Raw genomic sequence first — 18,383 nt, 5'->3', positions numbered from 1 at the left:
CGCATTGCATTATTAATCTACCGGTTTGTTGCAAAATTCTGTAAAAGAAATTAAGTAGTGACTCATTATCCTTTCCAGACTCAAGAGCTAGACATTGTGTTGCCGTAGAGACTCAGAGGCAGCTTCCGTAGCAGCAGTCTGTTGTGATGAAGGTTCAGCTGATGATATAATTTTATAGAAAATGAAAACCTAGTTGAATCGAAGGAAGATTTTATAATTTGAAGAATTAAGTGGGAAAATAGAATCGCTATTTATATGTTTTTGAATAAACTTGGCACAGTAGGAGGAGACACTCTTGTGGCCTTGCTGGCAACAGAACTCTCTTCTGAAGTTCACCAGTGCAAGGATTAACACTATATGCTGGTTGTCATGTCAAGGCATACAACACATCTCCACATTCATAAGAAAAACTTGGACACACACGTGACTTCTCTACTACTCGAACACCACAACAAGTTTTTGTTAGATTCCATGAATTACCACACTTCAACAAAGAATACTTGCAGACTGCTTCTCCATATGCGGAATTGCAAAAACAGCAACAACACAATGCTAGTATTTTTTTCCTCGATATAATTTGCTGAGAGCTTTTTTCAAAACAGCAAATCACAAAGAAGGTAACGAAATAATTTCCCAACTTTCAGTGTCTGCATATTTGAATGACATTTTTGTTTTCTTTTTTTCTTTTTTTTTCTCGCATTGATGGAAAAGATAAAATTTTTACACACAGGACACGCACACATATACACACACTATGTTTATGTAATAATTGGATCCACTCTTTCAACTGCAGACATTAGACACAAAACAGGGACACACTCACTTTCCGGTACAAGGTACACGCACCCGGCTAGCTCTTTCAACATCACCTTCACAATGGTATTGCTACTCCACCAATTCTACGAAAGAAGTACTACGTGAGCTTCCTATAAAGAACAACAGAACAGTTACAGTTCATCCCGCCAGCTCACCAATGACTGCCGCTTACAGCTTATTCAGTTATTCAATGTCTAGCCACTTTGCCCTTTGCTGTAAAAGCCAAGAAAAAAAAAAGTCGACACTTTTTGCAACACTAAACCCAACCAGTCCTTTGCCCAGAAAAATTTTTTTATTTAATTTCCAATTTCTTTGCATCGTACTTTAGTCTCATCAACGCTAACTGCACTACAACGACTTATCAATTTCATCAGCATGCCTTTTCAAACAATAAGTTTCACTCTTGAAAAATGGAAGACAATCATTATAAATAGTCATCCATATTCCCACCAAGCTCTTTTTCACTAATTTTGCTTATTTCCTCTCTCTTTTGGTCTTTGGGTCTCTATCAATCTTTAAACAAAAGCGGTTGGAGAAAAACAACCACAACAACATATAACCACCACAGTCTTGTATCCTTGTTCCTCGAAATATCTTACTAACCCATGAAGTCAGTATTTTCGCTAGTAATCCTTGCTTTATTAGCACTTGTCACTGCCGAGACTCATACATGGTACTACACTGCCAATTGGGTTGATGGAGTTAACCCAGACGGTGTTTTTGAAAGACGCATGATTGGTTTCAATGGATCTTGGCCATTGCCCACTTTGAGAGTGAAGAAAGGTGACAGAGTCAATTTCTACTTGACTAACGGTTTCGATGACAGAAACACTTCGTTGCATTTCCATGGTATGTTCCAAAGAGGTACCAATCAAATGGATGGACCAGAAATGGTTACTCAGTGTCCCATTCCACCTGGCGAGACAATGTTGTACAATTTCACTGTGGATGAACAAGTTGGTTCTTATTGGTACCACTCGCATACTTCTGGGCAATACGGAGATGGTATGAGAGGCGTATTCATCATCGAAGAGCCAAGTAAAGATGATTACCCATATGATTACGACGAAGAAGTTGTCTTGACTTTGAATGAACATTACCATGAAGAATCAGATAAATTAATGCCAAAATTCTTGAGCAGATTCAACCCAACTGGTGCTGAATTGATTCCACAAAATATCTTGTTCAATGAAACTAGAAACGTTACTTGGAAGGTGGAGCCAAACAAGACCTATTTGTTGAGAATCATCAATACTGGAAGATTTTTGTCGCAGTACGTTTGGATGGAAGATCATGACATGACAATTGTTGAAGTGGATGGTGTTTATGTTGAGAGGAATACAACCAACTTGATCTACATTACTGTTGCTCAAAGATATACAGTTTTGGTCACTACTAAAAACTCCACTGATAAAAATTATGCCTTCATGCACAGACTTGACCCTGATATGTTGGACACTCAACCAGACGATTTGCAATTGAATGGTACAAACACAATCATGTATAATGAAGAGCTTGGTGAAGCTGAATCTTATGACTTGACTCAAGACGAAATCGATGCTTACTTTGATGATTATTACCTTGTGCCATTGAATAAGGAGAAACTTTATGACGATGCTGACTATACAGTTACGATTCAAGTGCAAATGGACAACTTGGGTGATGGTATCAACTATGCCTTTTTCAACAACATCACCTACACCAAGCCTAGAGTGCCTACTTTACTTACAGTCTTGTCTGCTGGTGATGAAGCCACCAACGAATTAGTCTATGGTACCAACACAAACACTTTTGTTTTGCAAAAAGATGATGTCGTTGATATTGTGCTTAACAACTTGGACACCGGTAAACATCCATTCCACTTGCACGGTCACGTTTTCCAATTGATTGAAAGACACGAACCAATTGATGACGACGAAGATCCAGTTGCCTTTAATGCCTCTGATCACGCTGAATGGCCAGAGTACCCAATGATGAGAGACACGGTATTTTTGCAACCACAATCATACATGGTTTTACGTTTCAAAGCTGATAACCCAGGTGTATGGCTTTTCCACTGTCATATCGAATGGCATTTGGATCAAGGTTTGGCAATTCAATTGGTTGAGGACCCCATGGGAATCCAAAACAATGCAACCCAGCAGATAACTGATAATCATAAGGAAATTTGTGAGAAGGTTGGTGTGCCATGGAAGGGAAATGCTGCTGGAAATGACGTCAACTTGTTGGACTTGTCCGGAGAAAACGTTCAGCACAAGAGGTTGCCTACTGGATTCACTGCTAAAGGAATTGTTGCATTAGTATTTTCGTGCGTTGCCGGTGTTGTTGGTTTGGCTGCTATTGCCTTTTACGGTATGCATGATATCGAGAATGTTGAGGAAAGAGTTGCAAGAGACTTGGCTATTGATTTGGAAGACGAAGATGACAGTGCAGAAATTGTTAGACAAACATCCTCAACTGAGGGTTCATCTACTCATAAACATTAATCAGGGGAGCTCTTGTGATGATGTTAGTTGGGAGCTCATGAATAGGCGGGAAGGTGGTTAAAAATGTGTGTGCGTAAGGACCCTTTTGAAATACCATGAACACAGGGTTCCTTTTTTAATGACTTCTCCTTTAAGTGGCGCTATCTTTCTAACTGACTCACTTGATTGAACCACAATGTTTGCTTAGATGACCAGAGAGATGTTGTTTAGACAACACCTATTTTTTTTTTTAAAAGATTTGATGAATGAGATGCCCCCAAAATATCAACCAACCCCCCCCTTTTTTTTTTCTACCATGGGAATAGAATGTTTTATTGCCCCCCAAGAAACATTCAATTCCTGTTACATTACTTATATATAGTTAGACTATAGTTGATATAATCCCTACCCGTGCCAATTTAGACAGGTAAGTAGTGCTTGTAGCTTTAGACGTTTTCCAAGTACAACGCAATAAATCGGAGCTAGACTGGCGTATCACAAGACAAATCATTGACGTATTTCGGTTGCAAAAGATAGGATCCTGTACCTGATATGTCCTATGTGGTGAAATCTGGAATACGATTACATACCTGGTGAAGGAGACAATTCCGCGTGATCTTTTTTTTTTACCCCGATCCAATCAGAGAGAAAGAGATCCAAATCATACTAATTCCAACGGAAAGGGCACTCAAAAACCCAACTTAACAAGAACATCAACCACAACGTGGTTACTCGTCTATACTTTGACAGTTGTATAAATGCAAATACAATAGCTGCTGCTATAGAGAAGCCCCAACACACAAAGTCGGAGAAGATTTTTATATCAGACAGACAGACAAAAAAAAAAGAACAACAATAAACAAACAATTAACCCAAAAGTAAAAAGTTCTCTTCTATGATTGGCTGAAATTGAGACACCTTTAGACAGTACTGCTGCTTAATAAGTAACACAAATCAGTTTACAAGTAGGAGGTCAAAAAGTTTAAACTCCATGGTCTAAAGCCTCCCTTCACAATTTCTACTTATACGAGCGAATTAAGTAGCCACTGTCCAATCAAACGTTCTCAACCAATACAAAACTCAATGCAACATCGCCTGACTTTATTAGGGAGAAAGTGCGATATGAAACAGCTGATCTCCTCAACATTATCAATGCTGACGGTCTTTACATATAAAAATAGGAGATTGAGTCCCTGCACTTTTGTTCAAACAATAATGTATAACGGACCGACGCAACACCAACTCTAGAATTGAATTCTAGCGTTAGTAATCACTTCTCTGTGAGATAGTAAATTCCGTTGTTAGTCTCGAGCCTCCCTTTCCACGGCTTTATTTAGAATTGACATATGTTAACCGCATGGCCCGTTTGGCTAACATTGTCGGGTATTGTTGTTTATTGTGTATTGTATTGGTGGTCGTATTGTTCAAGAACAATTTTAAAAGTCGTGCCACATGAACAAAACACCCCAATTTAGCACAGAACCATACTTTACTATGGAAAAAATTATGCCGCTGTACATTATCTGATTTCATCAGATGCTGGTACACCATGAGAGAAGAAAACAAGGTTTAGCCAATGAAACAAAAGTGTCTGACAAATTAATGAGGGAAATAAACATACACCAAGTTATTGTATGTCCTTTAAAGTTGCATTCAAAACACCCCCTCTCCTAAAATGAAAGAATAAGCTAATACGCCGGTGAGATGTATGACGAGTGCCTGTAACACGTTCCTTACGGAAACTACGTATGAGAGCAGAATGTGCCAGTGGTAGGGAATGTCCGACTCTTCTTTTCTTCAAAACATTCCATGTTTTCACTGTCTGTTGAGAAATTGCATTTGTGTAACTGATGGAAAAGTTAAAAATTTTTTTTTTTTATTTTCCGTTTTAATTATTTTCTTTTTTATTTTTTTGGCATTGTTTGTGTCTAGTTATTGTCTTTCTCTTTTCATCCTGCTCATGAAATCCCATCTTCCAATGTTCAGAAAAATATTTAAGAACTCAAGGAATCCTTAACTCTTGAGGAAAAAGAGGAATTGCAAAATTTGCTCAAACCATTGTTCATTCCACCCATCTTTTTTTCTTGCTATTTCCAACCATAGTTCAGGACCCATCCTTGTCTCAATTGAACTAAAAACCAACTTATATTTTGCGCTTTGCCAAGGAAAGAATCACCGCTTCAAAACACAAGACTCTTTGCCAAGAAAATACTACTTCCATCACAAGGGGGTTTATTATTTCCAGTAGTTTTGACACATATTCCACCCGTCACAATAACACCAAGTTGTACCCTTCGTTTTGATCTTGGCGTTTTCCCATCATCAATAGACCCCCACCATGCGATTGTGGAACTTTGTATCAGTGTTGTTCTTGTCAACGCTAATAGCCGCTGAGACTCATGAATGGTGGTTCCAGACTGGCTGGGTCGATGGCCTCAACCCAGATGGTGTTTTCGAAAGAAGTATGATTGGTTTCAATGGATCTTGGCCATTGCCCACTTTGAGAGTGAAAAAATATGACCGTGTTATTTTGCACTTGATCAATGGCTTTGACACCTTAAATACGACGTTGCATTTCCATGGTATGTTCCAACATGGATCGTCTCAGATGGATGGACCTCCAATGGTGTCGCAATGTCCTATTCCTGCTGGTGAAGTTTTCACTTATAATTTCACTGTGGATGAACAAGTTGGTTCTTATTGGTACCACTCGCATACTTCTGGGCAATACGGAGATGGTATGAGAGGCGTATTCATCATCGAAGAGCCAAGTAAAGATGATTACCCATATGATTACGACGAAGAAGTTGTCTTGACTTTGAATGAACATTACCACAAGACTTCTGCAGAATTGATGCCTGATTTCTTGAGCAGATTCAATCCAACTGGTGCAGAACCAATCATTGACAACCTCTTGTTCAATGAAACTAGAAATGCTACTTGGAAGGTGGAGCCAAACAAGACCTATTTATTGAGAATCATCAACACTGGAAGATTCATTTCACAATATCTTTGGATTGAGGATCACAACATGACGGTTGTTGAAGTGGATGGTGTTTACACAGAACCAAAAGAAGCCAGCATGCTTTATGTCACCATTGCTCAGAGATATACTGTATTGGTACACACCAAGAACTCCACTGACAAAAACTATGCATTCATGAACAAAGCTGATGACACCATGTTGGATACCGTTCCCAAAGCTTTAGAATTGAATGGTACAAATTACATGATGTACAACGATGGCGACAAACCAGAACAAAATTATGTTGATTCAATTGATGACTTTTTAGATGACTTTTACTTGGTGCCATTGGATAAGCAAGAAATTTTGGATGACGCTGATTACACAGTTACTCTTCAAGTGCAAATGGACAACTTGGGCAATGGTATCAACTATGCCTTTTTCAACAACATCTCCTACACCAAGCCAAAAGTACCAACTATACTCAGTGTTTTATCTGCCGGTGATGAAGCCACCAACGAATTAGTCTATGGTACCAACACAAACACGTTCGTCTTGGAAGAAGATGAAGTTGTTGACATTGTGCTTAACAACTTGGACACCGGTACACATCCATTCCATTTACATGGTCATGTTTTCCAAGTTTTGGAAAGAGGTGCTGCAAGGGATGATGATGAAGATCCAGTTGCCTTTAATGCCTCTGATCACGCCGAGTGGCCTAAATATCCAATGAAGAGAGATACATTGTACGTACGCCCTCAATCGTACTTTGTCATTCGTTTCAAAGCTGATAACCCAGGTGTATGGTTCTTCCACTGTCATATCGAATGGCATTTGGATCAAGGTTTGGCAGTTGTATTTGTTGAGAATCCAAATGCTATTAGAAACAATGAAACGCAACAAATCACAGATAATCATAAGGAAATTTGTGAGAAGGTTGGTGTGCCATGGAAGGGAAATGCTGCTGGAAATGACGTCAACTTGTTGGACTTGTCCGGAGAAAACGTTCAGCACAAGAGGTTGCCTACTGGATTCACTGCTAAAGGAATTGTTGCATTAGTATTTTCGTGTGTTGCCGGTTTCTTGGGCTTGGCTACAATCGCCTTTTACGGATTGCAAGACATTCCTGATGTTGAAGAAAGAGTGGCCAAAGATTTGATGGTGGATATAACCGATCTCGAAGACGAAGAGGGAAGTCGTGATACAGATCATGAAATTATAGCTGAAGGAAGCAGTTCCATGCAAGAACGTTCCTCCACGGTTAAGAACAGCAATTAAGGCTGCATTTTGCAAGTATTTGCCAAGATCGTCTCGATAGCTTCTGTTGCTCCCCTGGCATAGGAAAGTATGGTTAAAAAAAAAAAAAGTGTGTGTGTGTAGATATACTGTGGAAAGTGATACAGAGTATCCCCGTTTTATATCTCGTGAAGCGACTTGAATATGCCATGGTAGAGACAAAGCTTGAGAGTTGGTCCGATGTGAAGATAGCCCACCCTTGGATGTGAACACAAGGATGACTAAGGAGATAATGAATTATGTTTGAACCGTTCACAATATTTTAACAAACGAGGAAACCTATTTTACCAACGATTCTTCCCCCCCTTTCCCCCGATCCCCCGTCCTGCAATAATATGTACATTTTTTTTTTTTTAATTTTTACAATACTTCAGATTTTGGAGCTTTTCGTCAGAAATGTCGTACACTTTATAGTTTTTTAATAGTTTAATCAATCCCGGAAGATTTGGTGATAGTGTAGACAGAGTCACTATGACTTGATTTCAACACCACTACGCTTGTGCTAGAGACCCTCCAATTGGTCCACTACTTCTAGTGGTCTGGTGGACATCACGTGAACTACCGGTAGCGCTCACTCACCTATAAATGCATCAAAGGACTGTAAAAAAAGCCAACAGACAAGTGGATCTCGATACATCATGATTGAAGCTGTGTACATTGCAGACATTTCGCATACGTTGGCGCTTGAGTACAGCAACAGTCTTTTACTACCCCAATACAAAGCAATTCTACCTAAACTAGCCAACATTGATGTCACCACATTAGACTTTGACAGCTCGCAAACAAGTTTACCAACGAAAGTTAACTTGAATTCGAATTACTATGCAATCGGTTGCAGATTCCACTCACTACACTTTTATGTCTTGTGCTCTGAAGATGACATCACGTCCAACCCACTCATTCCGTACACTTTTATCTCAAGATTGGTTGAAACTTTAAAAGACTACTTTGATGAATTGACAAGAAGTAAGATTGAAGCCAACACCGATGTGATTACGTTGATTCTATATCAGATGCTCGATGACGGAATGCCGTATATAACCGACTTCAACAAGTTAAGAGACGTGGTGAGTCATACTTCGTTGCTTTCAAAAATTATCAACGAGGCTCAAAAGACAACCGGGCTACAAGCGGAGGCAAAGCAAAGTTTCACCACCGATATTCCGTGGAGGAGAAATGACGCTCGCCATACAAGCAACGAAATGTACGTTGATGTTGTCGAGACCGTCAGCGTGATTTTGAAACCAATTGCAACAAAATCAAAGTTAGAGCGATATGATTCGGCGTTTTACTCGAGCAAGACTGACAACCAAGTTGACAATTACGTGTTGAGCGGGTGCATTGATGGACGTGTTGATTTTTTCAGTCAGTTATCTGGTGCACCAACATTAGAGTTGGTTTTGAATAAGGTCGGGGCTAATTTGGAGCTACCTCGATTTCATCGGTGTATAAACACGGAATTGTTCAAAGAGAGACGAGGTGTGCTATCGTTCATCCCACCAGAAGGTAAAAGCACTTTGTTGAAATACCAACTTGATTTGAATGATCTCAAGAGTAATAGAGAGAAAACCAGCTTGCTAAAGTTAAGTACCATTGACGTCCAATTCATATCTCAACCAGACACATCCGAGTTTGAAATCAAGTTGTTTCCTGCAAATATGATATCAAAAATTGACTTCATCAAAGTGGAAATTGTATGTGAGGAGGTGGGTGATCAAATAAAAGTGAATAGAATCAGTCACGGCGACTTTCAAACCCGTTTATCTCACAAGCACGAGTGGAGTTTGAAGGAGTTCAAGAAGGGAGTTGTCCCAACTCTTAGTGCAACGATAATTGGAGAGGAAAATGATGGCAACGAGCATTTACAAGGAGAATCTTCCACCCACAGAAAACTCCTGCATATCAAGTTGAACTACAGCCACAAGGGTCCTGTACCTAGTGGGCTAAAAGTAGATAGCCTTTTAGTGGTCAATGCTAAAGGAATGGGCGAAAATGTTAAACCATACAAGGGTGTCAAATACACCACAACAAGTGGAGACTACATAGTGAGGTCTTGATACATCCAGATACACGTCACTAACAAATCACTTTGCAAATCAATACGTAGTTCTAACACAACAAGCTATACTATTCTCAGCTCTCCCTGATCAATCCTGCTGGCTCCTCCCTAGCATAAAGTGGTTAATAACTGTCTTTCTCACGGCACCCCTCAAACAGTGTATACTCACTCTATTGCGCCTTTTTCTTACTCTTTTGCTTCTGTTGGTTCTTAATCAACACTTTTCCAATAAACGTTCCCACTCCCAAACCGGCAACAAGAAGCAACAACAAAGGCAATTTAATAGCATAGTCTCTAGGCAAAAAGAAGCTGGTTATGAATGAGTCCTCATCGACAAATGGTATTACAAATACCCATGTTGTGTAGTAGGTGAATACAGATGCAGCTACGAGAAGCATTGCAAACCCAAGAAGTTTATCAGCGGCCTAATTTGTTCATGTTAGTAAATGAAGCAAAAAGCCAAGCGGTCTGCTTAACATACCATTGTCGTTGAAGCGATGTAAGCAAGCCTAAAACAATCTGATTAATTGATTATCCTGCTTTGAAAAAAAATACGAAACAAAGATGAAAGTTGAAACTTTTTACGTGTATGTAAACTTCGCCACATTTACACGACAATACGTCACGTGTATTTATATGCCAAAAAACAACGAGGCTGTAAAAACATCCTTTTCCTTTAACAAAACAAACCCCGACAGCACCGGACTTGTTGCCAACACCCCCCCCTCGCTCCTCGCAACTCTGCACAAGGATGTTTTCAAAACTCAAATCTAGAAAAGCTCCACTATCGCTTAACTCCATCTCAAACACATTGAAAACAAAAGGGGCAAAAAACTTGTCCCCAGAAGAGATCAATGCAAAGAAAATAGACGTTGAGAAGATCAACCAAATTGGGGTGCCAAAGGACTCCATAACTGCTATAGCCTATGACCCCGTCCAGTCGTTGCTTGCGATTGCTACGAAGAGCAATGATGTCCGCGTCTATGGTCAAGTTAATGTCGAGGTGGTTTTTGAATTCAAGATCAAACATCCCATTGTATCGCTTCAATTCGTCAAGGGTGTCTATTTACTTTGCTCCTCGCCCAGTTCGGGACTCACCATACTTTCCTTGCATTCAAAAATTGCTTTCCCATCGTTTTCCTTCCCTGGAACAGTTACCGCAATGGAAACCGATCCGTCCTTGGACTGGGCCATATTTGGACTTTCAAACGGCAGTTTGATATTTTATGACATTGATAGAACCAACTTAACTCCTTTTCGAATCGATAACTTGCAAAAAAAAGTCATGCCAAAGGAAAAGTTGTCCCCTGTTGTCTCAATTGAATGGCACCCTCGTGACATTGGAACCTTGTTGGTTGCGTATAACCAGTGCGCCATTTTGTACTCCTTGACCACTGGCCAGATCAAAAGCACCTTGACATATACATTGTCAAAGGATCACAAAGGGTTTCAGTACTCAAATCACATAGCAACCGGAGGAAAGAAAAAATTGTTTGGGTCCCTGAAGTCGATCACACCAATGATCAAAGAAGCACATTTTCATCCAAATGGGTTGCATGCAGTGACTGTCCACAATGACAATACTATTGCATTTTGGGACTTGGAAGGGGGAGTTCTTTTGGAGGCAAGGACATTGTACGAAACACAGCTCCACAGACCTGGAGCATACTTGGAAGTTCCGGAAGTTTTCAACCCCATCGAACAGGTTAAGTGGGTGTGCAGCGAGGACCCAGAGGAGACGAAACTATTAGTCAGTGGCGGTGACGCCGATGCCACCAATACGATATCGGTATTGGACTTTGGATATACGTTGAAATACTCAATGACATCGCATGAAAAGCAAGGGTTGTTCTACGCCAATCCTCAAGGTGGTCAACGGAAAATCCCAATAAACTTTTATTTGAACGAAGATGATGTGGATGGAACAGTCAAAGAAGTGATCACTACAATTCAACCAGTGACCGAAACAGGCTCTCCGTACTTCCACGATGGCCATAACCCTGCATTTTTACTACTATTGTCAAACTTGGGTAGATTGTACGTGGTTTCTTTTTCGGATAAAGCAGGCGGAGGGGGTCAAGGTAGCGGCGATCTAGGCAATACTATCCTCCCCACCTCACTATCATTAATTGTGCCGCCCTTAAGCTATTGTGACGTCCAAGCTGTCCCTCGAGTTGATTGGTACGGCATTATGTCCACTAGAGCATCTCAAGGTGTAAGCTCCAAAGTGAAACCATTACTTTATGGAGGGGCACCAATGCCCTTGGCGAGACTGTCCCGACCTCTTGGATATAACGAAGGGTTCCGGAATATAATGATAACCGGTCACGAGAATGGGTTGGTGCGATTCATAGATATTACCAAAGGCGAGCAACTGGGTGGTGAAGGGATTGTTCAAGTCGCATTGAGATCCACTTTGTACGACTACCACAATCCAGCCAATCTTAAAGTGGTGGAAGTGTCATGTTCCTTTCAAACGCGTCAGCTTATTGTTGGCTTGGCTTCAGGTGAAGTTGTGATTTGCAAGTTTGGTAAAACACCAAATGTGAAAAATGCGGGAATTAGCGCCTCAAAGGATTACAGCGACTGTCCCATTCACCATGGAAATGGAAGTGCTCTGCTTGTTGATATTAGCAGTAGAATTTCGGGGTCCGTTGCAACGTCAGCTTCTTTCTTGCCTTTGTACTTGTTGAGACTTGATCCATCAGAACAAATTTCAGTTCTTAAAATGAGTGATGCTGGATTTGCTGCCATTGGTTACAAGTCGGGAAGATTAGTTGTCTGTGACATTTCAAGGGGTCCAGCGGTGATCTTCAATCTCCCCAGTGTGAAGGACAACTTAGTCTCAGTCACTGGAAACTGTTATCCCACAGTACTCGAATTTTCCATAATGGAGTTTGGCATGGATGGATACTCTTCACTAGTATTAAATGTGGGAACAAATTGTGGAGGTAACTTACTATTCTACAAGATCACCCCAGTAGGTAACGGAGGATTTCAAGTTGAGTTTGCCAATAAAACTGCACACCTCAACTATCGTACTGCTGATGGTGGTGATGCAGAAGCTTCGAAACTTCTGCAATTAATACCGATTGATGCACAGTTTGGATCATCAGCCGTTGCTGACGAAAAGAAGTTTAACCAATTGGCAACTGGTGTACCAATACCCGGGTACATTCTCACAGTATCTGACAGAGACATCAGAGTCATCACCCCACCAAAAACAAAACTTGCCCATAAGGTGGTTGACGATGTGTGCTTGAGGGCAAATGTGGTACATTATAAAGATAAAGGGATCGTCTTGGCTGTGCTTGTCAAAACAGGATTCATCAAATTGCTCTCTCTACCATCATTGCACGATATTGCCAATATAAAATTACCAAAAGAGACTTATACCGCGGTCCAAGAATCATTGGAATCGAAACATGCACTTGACTCCGATTTGTTGCCCTCTGGTGAAATTTTCGTAAGAAAGTCGGAAACAGAGTCTGTTTACATTGTTGCTTTTGAAAAGACGAAATCAAAGGACAGTAGTGAAACCGATAAGTTGTTTAACCCCAATGCCGTAATCCCACCGAGACCATCAGCCAGCGCCTTACTGTGGGTCAAGGGCCAAATCAACTATAGCTCCGTTGAAGACTTGGCAATGCTCATTGCCGGCCCTCACAGGAAAGAGCCAAGAAGGGAGGAGTCAACTTTGGCTCATAACGTCAGCCCTGAAGCCAACCCGCAAGCAAATTACGGTGGCTACAATGCCAAAGCTCCCAGAGAAAAGGATTATGAGGAGCCGGTGCGAAAAGCTGGTCAAGGTGCAGGAGGATTTGGATCACAAGGGTTTATGAGATCATTACAGAACGGGTTGCAAACAGCCGAGGAAACTTTCAATGATTATGCAACCAGTGCTAGTCAAACATTCCAAGAAGGCTATGAAGATCAAAAAAAGTCATTTTACTCCTCTGCATTGCAAAGTAAGTTTGGGTTTTGAATAGACTTTAGAGAAAAAAAACAATGTCACAAAAAAGTGTAACGTAAACAAATAATAACGCGTAAACCAAACTTTATTGTAGAGACCGTCACGGAGGCAGGAAAGTATCATGGAAAACCGATTGCAGGACGTTACCAACACCTTGGGGTCATCACAGAAACAGCATTCAATCAATAGTACACCCAACTTGGACAAGCATTTCGACTTGATTCACGAAAGTCACAATGAATTACTGCAGCAATTACACAGGATAGAAACCTCGACCAAGCAGACCAACGTTGACTTGGATCAGCTTTACTCCCGGCTGAAGAGCAATAATGAGAATTTGAATAAGCTTTTGAAGAACATCGTAGAGTACTCGAATGAAGTGGTCACGGAAGGAAATGCAACGAAGGCTGACATGAGCTTAATCATTAAAGCATTGGAGGAGTTGAAAATGAGACAAATCTCCTTGAAAGAGGATGAGCTTGCCAAGATTAAGGATGCGATACAGCCATATTTTGGGGGCACCGATGTGCAGCTTAGAGCGGAACTAGAAAAGTTCACCGCTTTTGTAAAAGATGACAGATTGAGTAAAAGAATTCTTGAGGAACAATTTAACCACATATCGGAATCTATCAAGACGTTGAACATCGCAGCCATATCAGAGAAGATGAAGGAGCTCTCACAGTCGAGTAGCGAGTTGAAAGAAAGTTTGAGACAAGAGTTGACCCCAGTCAATGAGCTAAAACAGGAAACGCAATTCACCAATAGTCAAATATTAGCAAAGTTGGCCTCGATTGAGCAAATTTTACATGATCAGAAGAATAGTGACCCTAAATCCGTAGAGATTGTTTCTGGCGAATCAAAAGTCCATGAGTTGGAGAAGAAAATCCAGACTCTCGAGCGCAATTACGAGTGTCTTGTGGAAAAGTATACTCAAAAGTATGACCAGTATAAGCTTCTTCTGCAAAAATTCGCAACTCTAGCGGACACAGTTCAAGCTGAGCAGGTTTCCAATCTACCTTCACCAAGTATTCAGAATTTAAAGAGGTTCCACAACACCAACTTACGAATGATTGAAGAGAACAACACGATTTCAAATGGCAAGCGAATAGTTAGCACACCAGTAGAGCTTGCGAACAGCTCTGATAAAGATTAGCATATATATATATATATATATATATACAAGCAATACACAGACTATTCATGTCTGGCTATGATGTACCTCCCACCCATGAACGGCTGCAACACTTTTGGAATTCGTATGGCATCCCTCTCTACATCATAATTTTGTTCAATTAGCGCGACAATTACTCTTGGTACCGCCATACAGGTTCCATTTAGCGTAGCAACATGTTCGACTTTGCTATCCTCCCCATTGAAGCGGATACCAAGTCTTCTTGATTGGTAGTCTCCACAATTTGAACAACTAGTCACCTCGCCCCAAGAACCTCTCCCTGGCATCCAAGCTTCAATATCATACTTTTTCATAGCTGGTGATCCCAAGTCCGATGTTGGCATGTTTAGCAAACGGGCTTTCAACCCCAACTCCTCTATAATCTGAAGTTGAAAATCTTTGATACCTTCAAGCTCATTTTTGGCTTTGTCCAACGTTGTGAAGTGAAATAGTTCTACTTTGGTGAATTCATGGACTCTGTACAACCCTTTGGTATCCTTGCCACTGGCTCCAGCTTCTGCTCGGTACGATCTTGAAACACCTGCGTACTTGATGGGGAACTTGGTTCCTGATGGGAAAATAGTCGAGGAATGAAGCGCGCCCAATGGGATTTCAGCAGTTCCTGTCAATGACCTGGGCTCGTCCTCGATTTGGTAGATTTGTTTCTCATTACTCTGATCGTTGGGTTTGAACCCACAGGCATGTACAATTTCAGACTTTACAATTGAAGGTGGAACAACCATTTTGTACCCATGTTGCCGAGCTTTTGCTAGAGCATATTGCACCAATGCTTGTTCGAGCAATGCCCCATCACCTAATAAATAATACCACGAAGGTCCTGATACCCTCGAAGCGGTCGCAAAATCAAACAATCCAAAGCCTTCGCCAATGGTTTTGTGATCTCTGCGAAGGTCAGGGCCAGTAGTAAACTTGTCAACTTCATGACTCGATGTGTTTACATACCGCACCAATTCTTCTTCAGTCTCACTTTCAGGAACAGTAGGGTCAAGCAAATTAGGTAATGCCTCTGCTTTGCTATATATTTCCTCTTGTACCTCCTTGACTTCTTTTTCCAATGATTTTATCAAAGGTTTCAAGTCCTGCAATTGGGACTTGACCAAGGCAAAGTTCGGGGCCTTCTTTTGCAATTGTTCTGCCAATTCCGTCCTCTGCCTCTTCAATGCATTGAGCTTGGAATAATTTGCTGATTGGGCATGTCTCATGTCAACAATAAAATCGACATTTTCAATCAAACTCTCAGGTAGTCGACGTCTAGAGATGGATTGTTTATATTCTTGAGGGCTCTGTACAATGTCATTCAAATCCAACTGGGCTCTGAGAAGAGTTGACGTGTTTTTAGTAGAAGTACTGGTAAACCGTAGTGGCCGGCGTAGTGGGCAAAGAAACATCGGTTGTCAAACACTTTTGTATATAGATCTAACTGAAGTTGATAATTTGTATTCTTTTTTTTTTTTGTTTTTATTATTATTATTTTTTGCTTCATCCTTCATCCACCACACCTTTGCTACAACTGAGTACAATGTACTTATATCCCGCTTCATTTACAATTTATAAAGCTCATAACCAGTCATAACTACAAAGGGAAGCATCTATATCGCCACGTTTAGAAGAATAGTAATTGCAAAACCTTTTTATAAAATGGCGCCTTTTTCCATCTTTCCCGTTCTTCTTCCTTTTCAATCTCCAACAACTCTTGGTCGAATAAAGTTCTATCCTTGTTGATATCAATATCTGCAAGCGGAACATAGAAGGACAAATTACGCGTCCATAACTTGTGGCAGATGTAAAAGAACAACAACACAATAACACCAAGGTAATTTTGGAAAAACGAAGTCACATTAGGCTTACCTTCACCTTTTGGGTATAATGCAATCCAGAATTGGGCAATCAAGACCAAGCAGTACCAAATAATGGCATAGTATGATCCAATAACACCAGTATTGGCCACGTATCCCAAAGAATCGGTCGAGATATTGTTGTACTTCAACGCAGCCCTGAAACGTACGTGAGAGATACAAATTGCACCCCAGGTAAAGATTTGTGATAAACCAGAAATAGCAAGCAACCAATTGAAAACAGTCTCTTGCTTCTTGTAAGCTGCAATGTACGAAAACAATCCGAAAAAGGCACATACACCCAACGCACGCAACGGTCTACCACTTCTATCAATGTAGTTGAACCACTTTGGAGCAAACCCTTGTTCTGATAATGATTGCAATGTCCTTGAAGATGAATACAACGCAGATGATGCAACAGAAGTGACTGACATTAAGATAACGGCATTGATAATGGAGGGCACTGCGTTGACTCCGTGCAATGCTGCAGCCAAAACATAAGGTGATGCATGTGAACCACCTCCACCAGAGCCCATCAATCTGTCAGAAGTGTAAGGAACAAGCAAACCAACAATGGTCAAACTACCAAGCATAATAATCACAATACGATATGCAACCAACTTAGTTGCAACGGGAATGGCTTTTCTTGGATTCGATTGTTCACTAGCACTCAAGGCCACAAATTCCGTTTGACCAAATGCAAAACTACCAGTGACAAAGACCGAACATAACCCCTTAAAGTTGGTATAGTAGCCAGGGTCTCTCCAATATCTTCCTCCAATAAATTCATGTTCTGGACCTCCACCAACATTGACAACTATACCCATGATGATAAATCCAACAATCATCATAATCTTGCAAGACCCGATTATAAACTCAGCTTCACCATAGCCCGAAGCTCCAATAAAGTTAACCACCACAATGAATACATAGAATATTGTGACCCAGACGTCTGCATTGACGGTTGTGTTCCAATACGAGATAGTAATCGCAGCAGTCACCAATTCGATAGAAATGACCGACAACCATTGAATGCAATAATTCCAAGTGACAGCAAATGCAACGGATTCATCAATGAATCTTCTGGGATAATTGTTGTATCCACCAGATAAATCGGAATAGTTAACAGCCAATTCACCAGCAGCTTGCAAAGTTGGATACAAATACGAACCGACAATTGCAAAACCAAGTACAAGAAACAAAGGTCCAGACTTGTGCAATACTTGTCCTGAACCAACTAAAAGACCGGTCCCAATACCTGTAACAAGAGCCATGAGTATCAAATGACGCGGACTGATGGCTTTCGACATCTGACGCCCAATCTCATCCTTTTGAGATTCATCCACCTGCTTTCGCCTAAAAGAATCCTTGAATCTAGTGAACTTGGAAGCACCTTCATCAGCAACCTCAATCATGTATGGAGAGTCAACGGAATCATTGTAATCCTCGTTCTTGGGTACTGCCAGCGCCAGCGGCGTTAATTTTTCGATGGGAGCCATTGTAAATGTGGTGAATGCTATTACAAGCTGAACTAGTTATAACACAATCTTTGAAGCACGATTGTAATAGAATACGATCTCAAAATAAATAAACCACGCCTTTTGAGTTGTGGGACTGACTCAGCGGATTAAAAATGATTTATAAACTTGCAGAATGGTCAAAGAGAGGAAATTTTTTTTTGATTGTTAGTAATCGAAAGTTTTACAACTGCAGACTTGATGTACGTAGTAGCGTACACAAATGTTATCAGACCTCCAAAAGATCATCTTAATTGCAAAAAAA

The 18,383-nt window shown here is 40.7% G+C and overlaps 8 protein-coding genes across 8 annotated transcripts; 5 read left to right on the top strand and 3 right to left on the bottom strand. All coding sequences in view use genetic code 12, as the record gives it.

The window, feature by feature from the left end:
• Positions 1-1,421: 1,421 nt before the first annotated feature.
• KGF57_001424 (multicopper oxidase) lies at positions 1,422-3,302 on the top strand (the record flags this gene model as incomplete). The annotated part of the gene is made up of 1 exon (XM_051750628.1): positions 1,422-3,302. One exon carries the CDS (start codon positions 1,422-1,424, stop codon positions 3,300-3,302), a length of 1,881 nt encoding a protein of 626 aa, XP_051610083.1.
• Positions 3,303-5,619: 2,317 nt separating this feature from the next.
• KGF57_001423 (FET3) lies at positions 5,620-7,524 on the top strand (the record flags this gene model as incomplete). Its single annotated transcript, XM_051750627.1, has 1 exon — positions 5,620-7,524. The coding sequence occupies one exon, from the start codon at positions 5,620-5,622 to the stop codon at positions 7,522-7,524; it is 1,905 nt and encodes a 634-aa protein (XP_051610082.1).
• Positions 7,525-8,180: 656 nt separating this feature from the next.
• Positions 8,181-9,599, top strand: KGF57_001422 (uncharacterized protein; the record flags this gene model as incomplete). Its single annotated transcript, XM_051750626.1, has 1 exon — positions 8,181-9,599. One exon carries the CDS (start codon positions 8,181-8,183, stop codon positions 9,597-9,599), a length of 1,419 nt encoding a protein of 472 aa, XP_051610081.1.
• Positions 9,600-9,771: 172 nt separating this feature from the next.
• On the bottom strand, positions 9,772-10,085 carry DPM2 (Dpm2p; the record flags this gene model as incomplete). Its single annotated transcript, XM_051750625.1, has 2 exons — positions 9,772-10,026; positions 10,083-10,085. The coding sequence occupies 2 exons, from the start codon at positions 10,083-10,085 to the stop codon at positions 9,772-9,774; spliced, it is 258 nt and encodes an 85-aa protein (XP_051610080.1).
• A 267-nt stretch (positions 10,086-10,352) lies between these two features.
• SRO77 (putative Rab GTPase-binding protein) lies at positions 10,353-13,586 on the top strand (the record flags this gene model as incomplete). Its single annotated transcript, XM_051750624.1, has 1 exon — positions 10,353-13,586. The coding sequence occupies one exon, from the start codon at positions 10,353-10,355 to the stop codon at positions 13,584-13,586; it is 3,234 nt and encodes a 1,077-aa protein (XP_051610079.1).
• Positions 13,587-13,695: 109 nt separating this feature from the next.
• On the top strand, positions 13,696-14,727 carry KGF57_001419 (uncharacterized protein; the record flags this gene model as incomplete). The annotated part of the gene is made up of 1 exon (XM_051750622.1): positions 13,696-14,727. One exon carries the CDS (start codon positions 13,696-13,698, stop codon positions 14,725-14,727), a length of 1,032 nt encoding a protein of 343 aa, XP_051610078.1.
• Positions 14,728-14,768: 41 nt separating this feature from the next.
• Positions 14,769-16,154, bottom strand: KGF57_001418 (putative serine--tRNA ligase; the record flags this gene model as incomplete). Its single annotated transcript, XM_051750621.1, has 1 exon — positions 14,769-16,154. One exon carries the CDS (start codon positions 16,152-16,154, stop codon positions 14,769-14,771), a length of 1,386 nt encoding a protein of 461 aa, XP_051610077.1.
• A 215-nt stretch (positions 16,155-16,369) lies between these two features.
• GNP1 (amino acid transporter) lies at positions 16,370-18,100 on the bottom strand (the record flags this gene model as incomplete). The annotated part of the gene is made up of 1 exon (XM_051750620.1): positions 16,370-18,100. The coding sequence occupies one exon, from the start codon at positions 18,098-18,100 to the stop codon at positions 16,370-16,372; it is 1,731 nt and encodes a 576-aa protein (XP_051610076.1).
• Positions 18,101-18,383: the final 283 nt, after the last annotated feature.

Source organism: Candida theae, assembly GCF_024610275.1.
Source record: "Candida theae strain CBS 12239 chromosome Unknown scaffold41, whole genome shotgun sequence".
In the NCBI taxonomy this organism is placed as follows: domain Eukaryota; kingdom Fungi; phylum Ascomycota; class Pichiomycetes; order Serinales; family Debaryomycetaceae; genus Lodderomyces; species Lodderomyces theae.
This window is presented reverse-complemented; position numbering and strand designations above follow the sequence as displayed.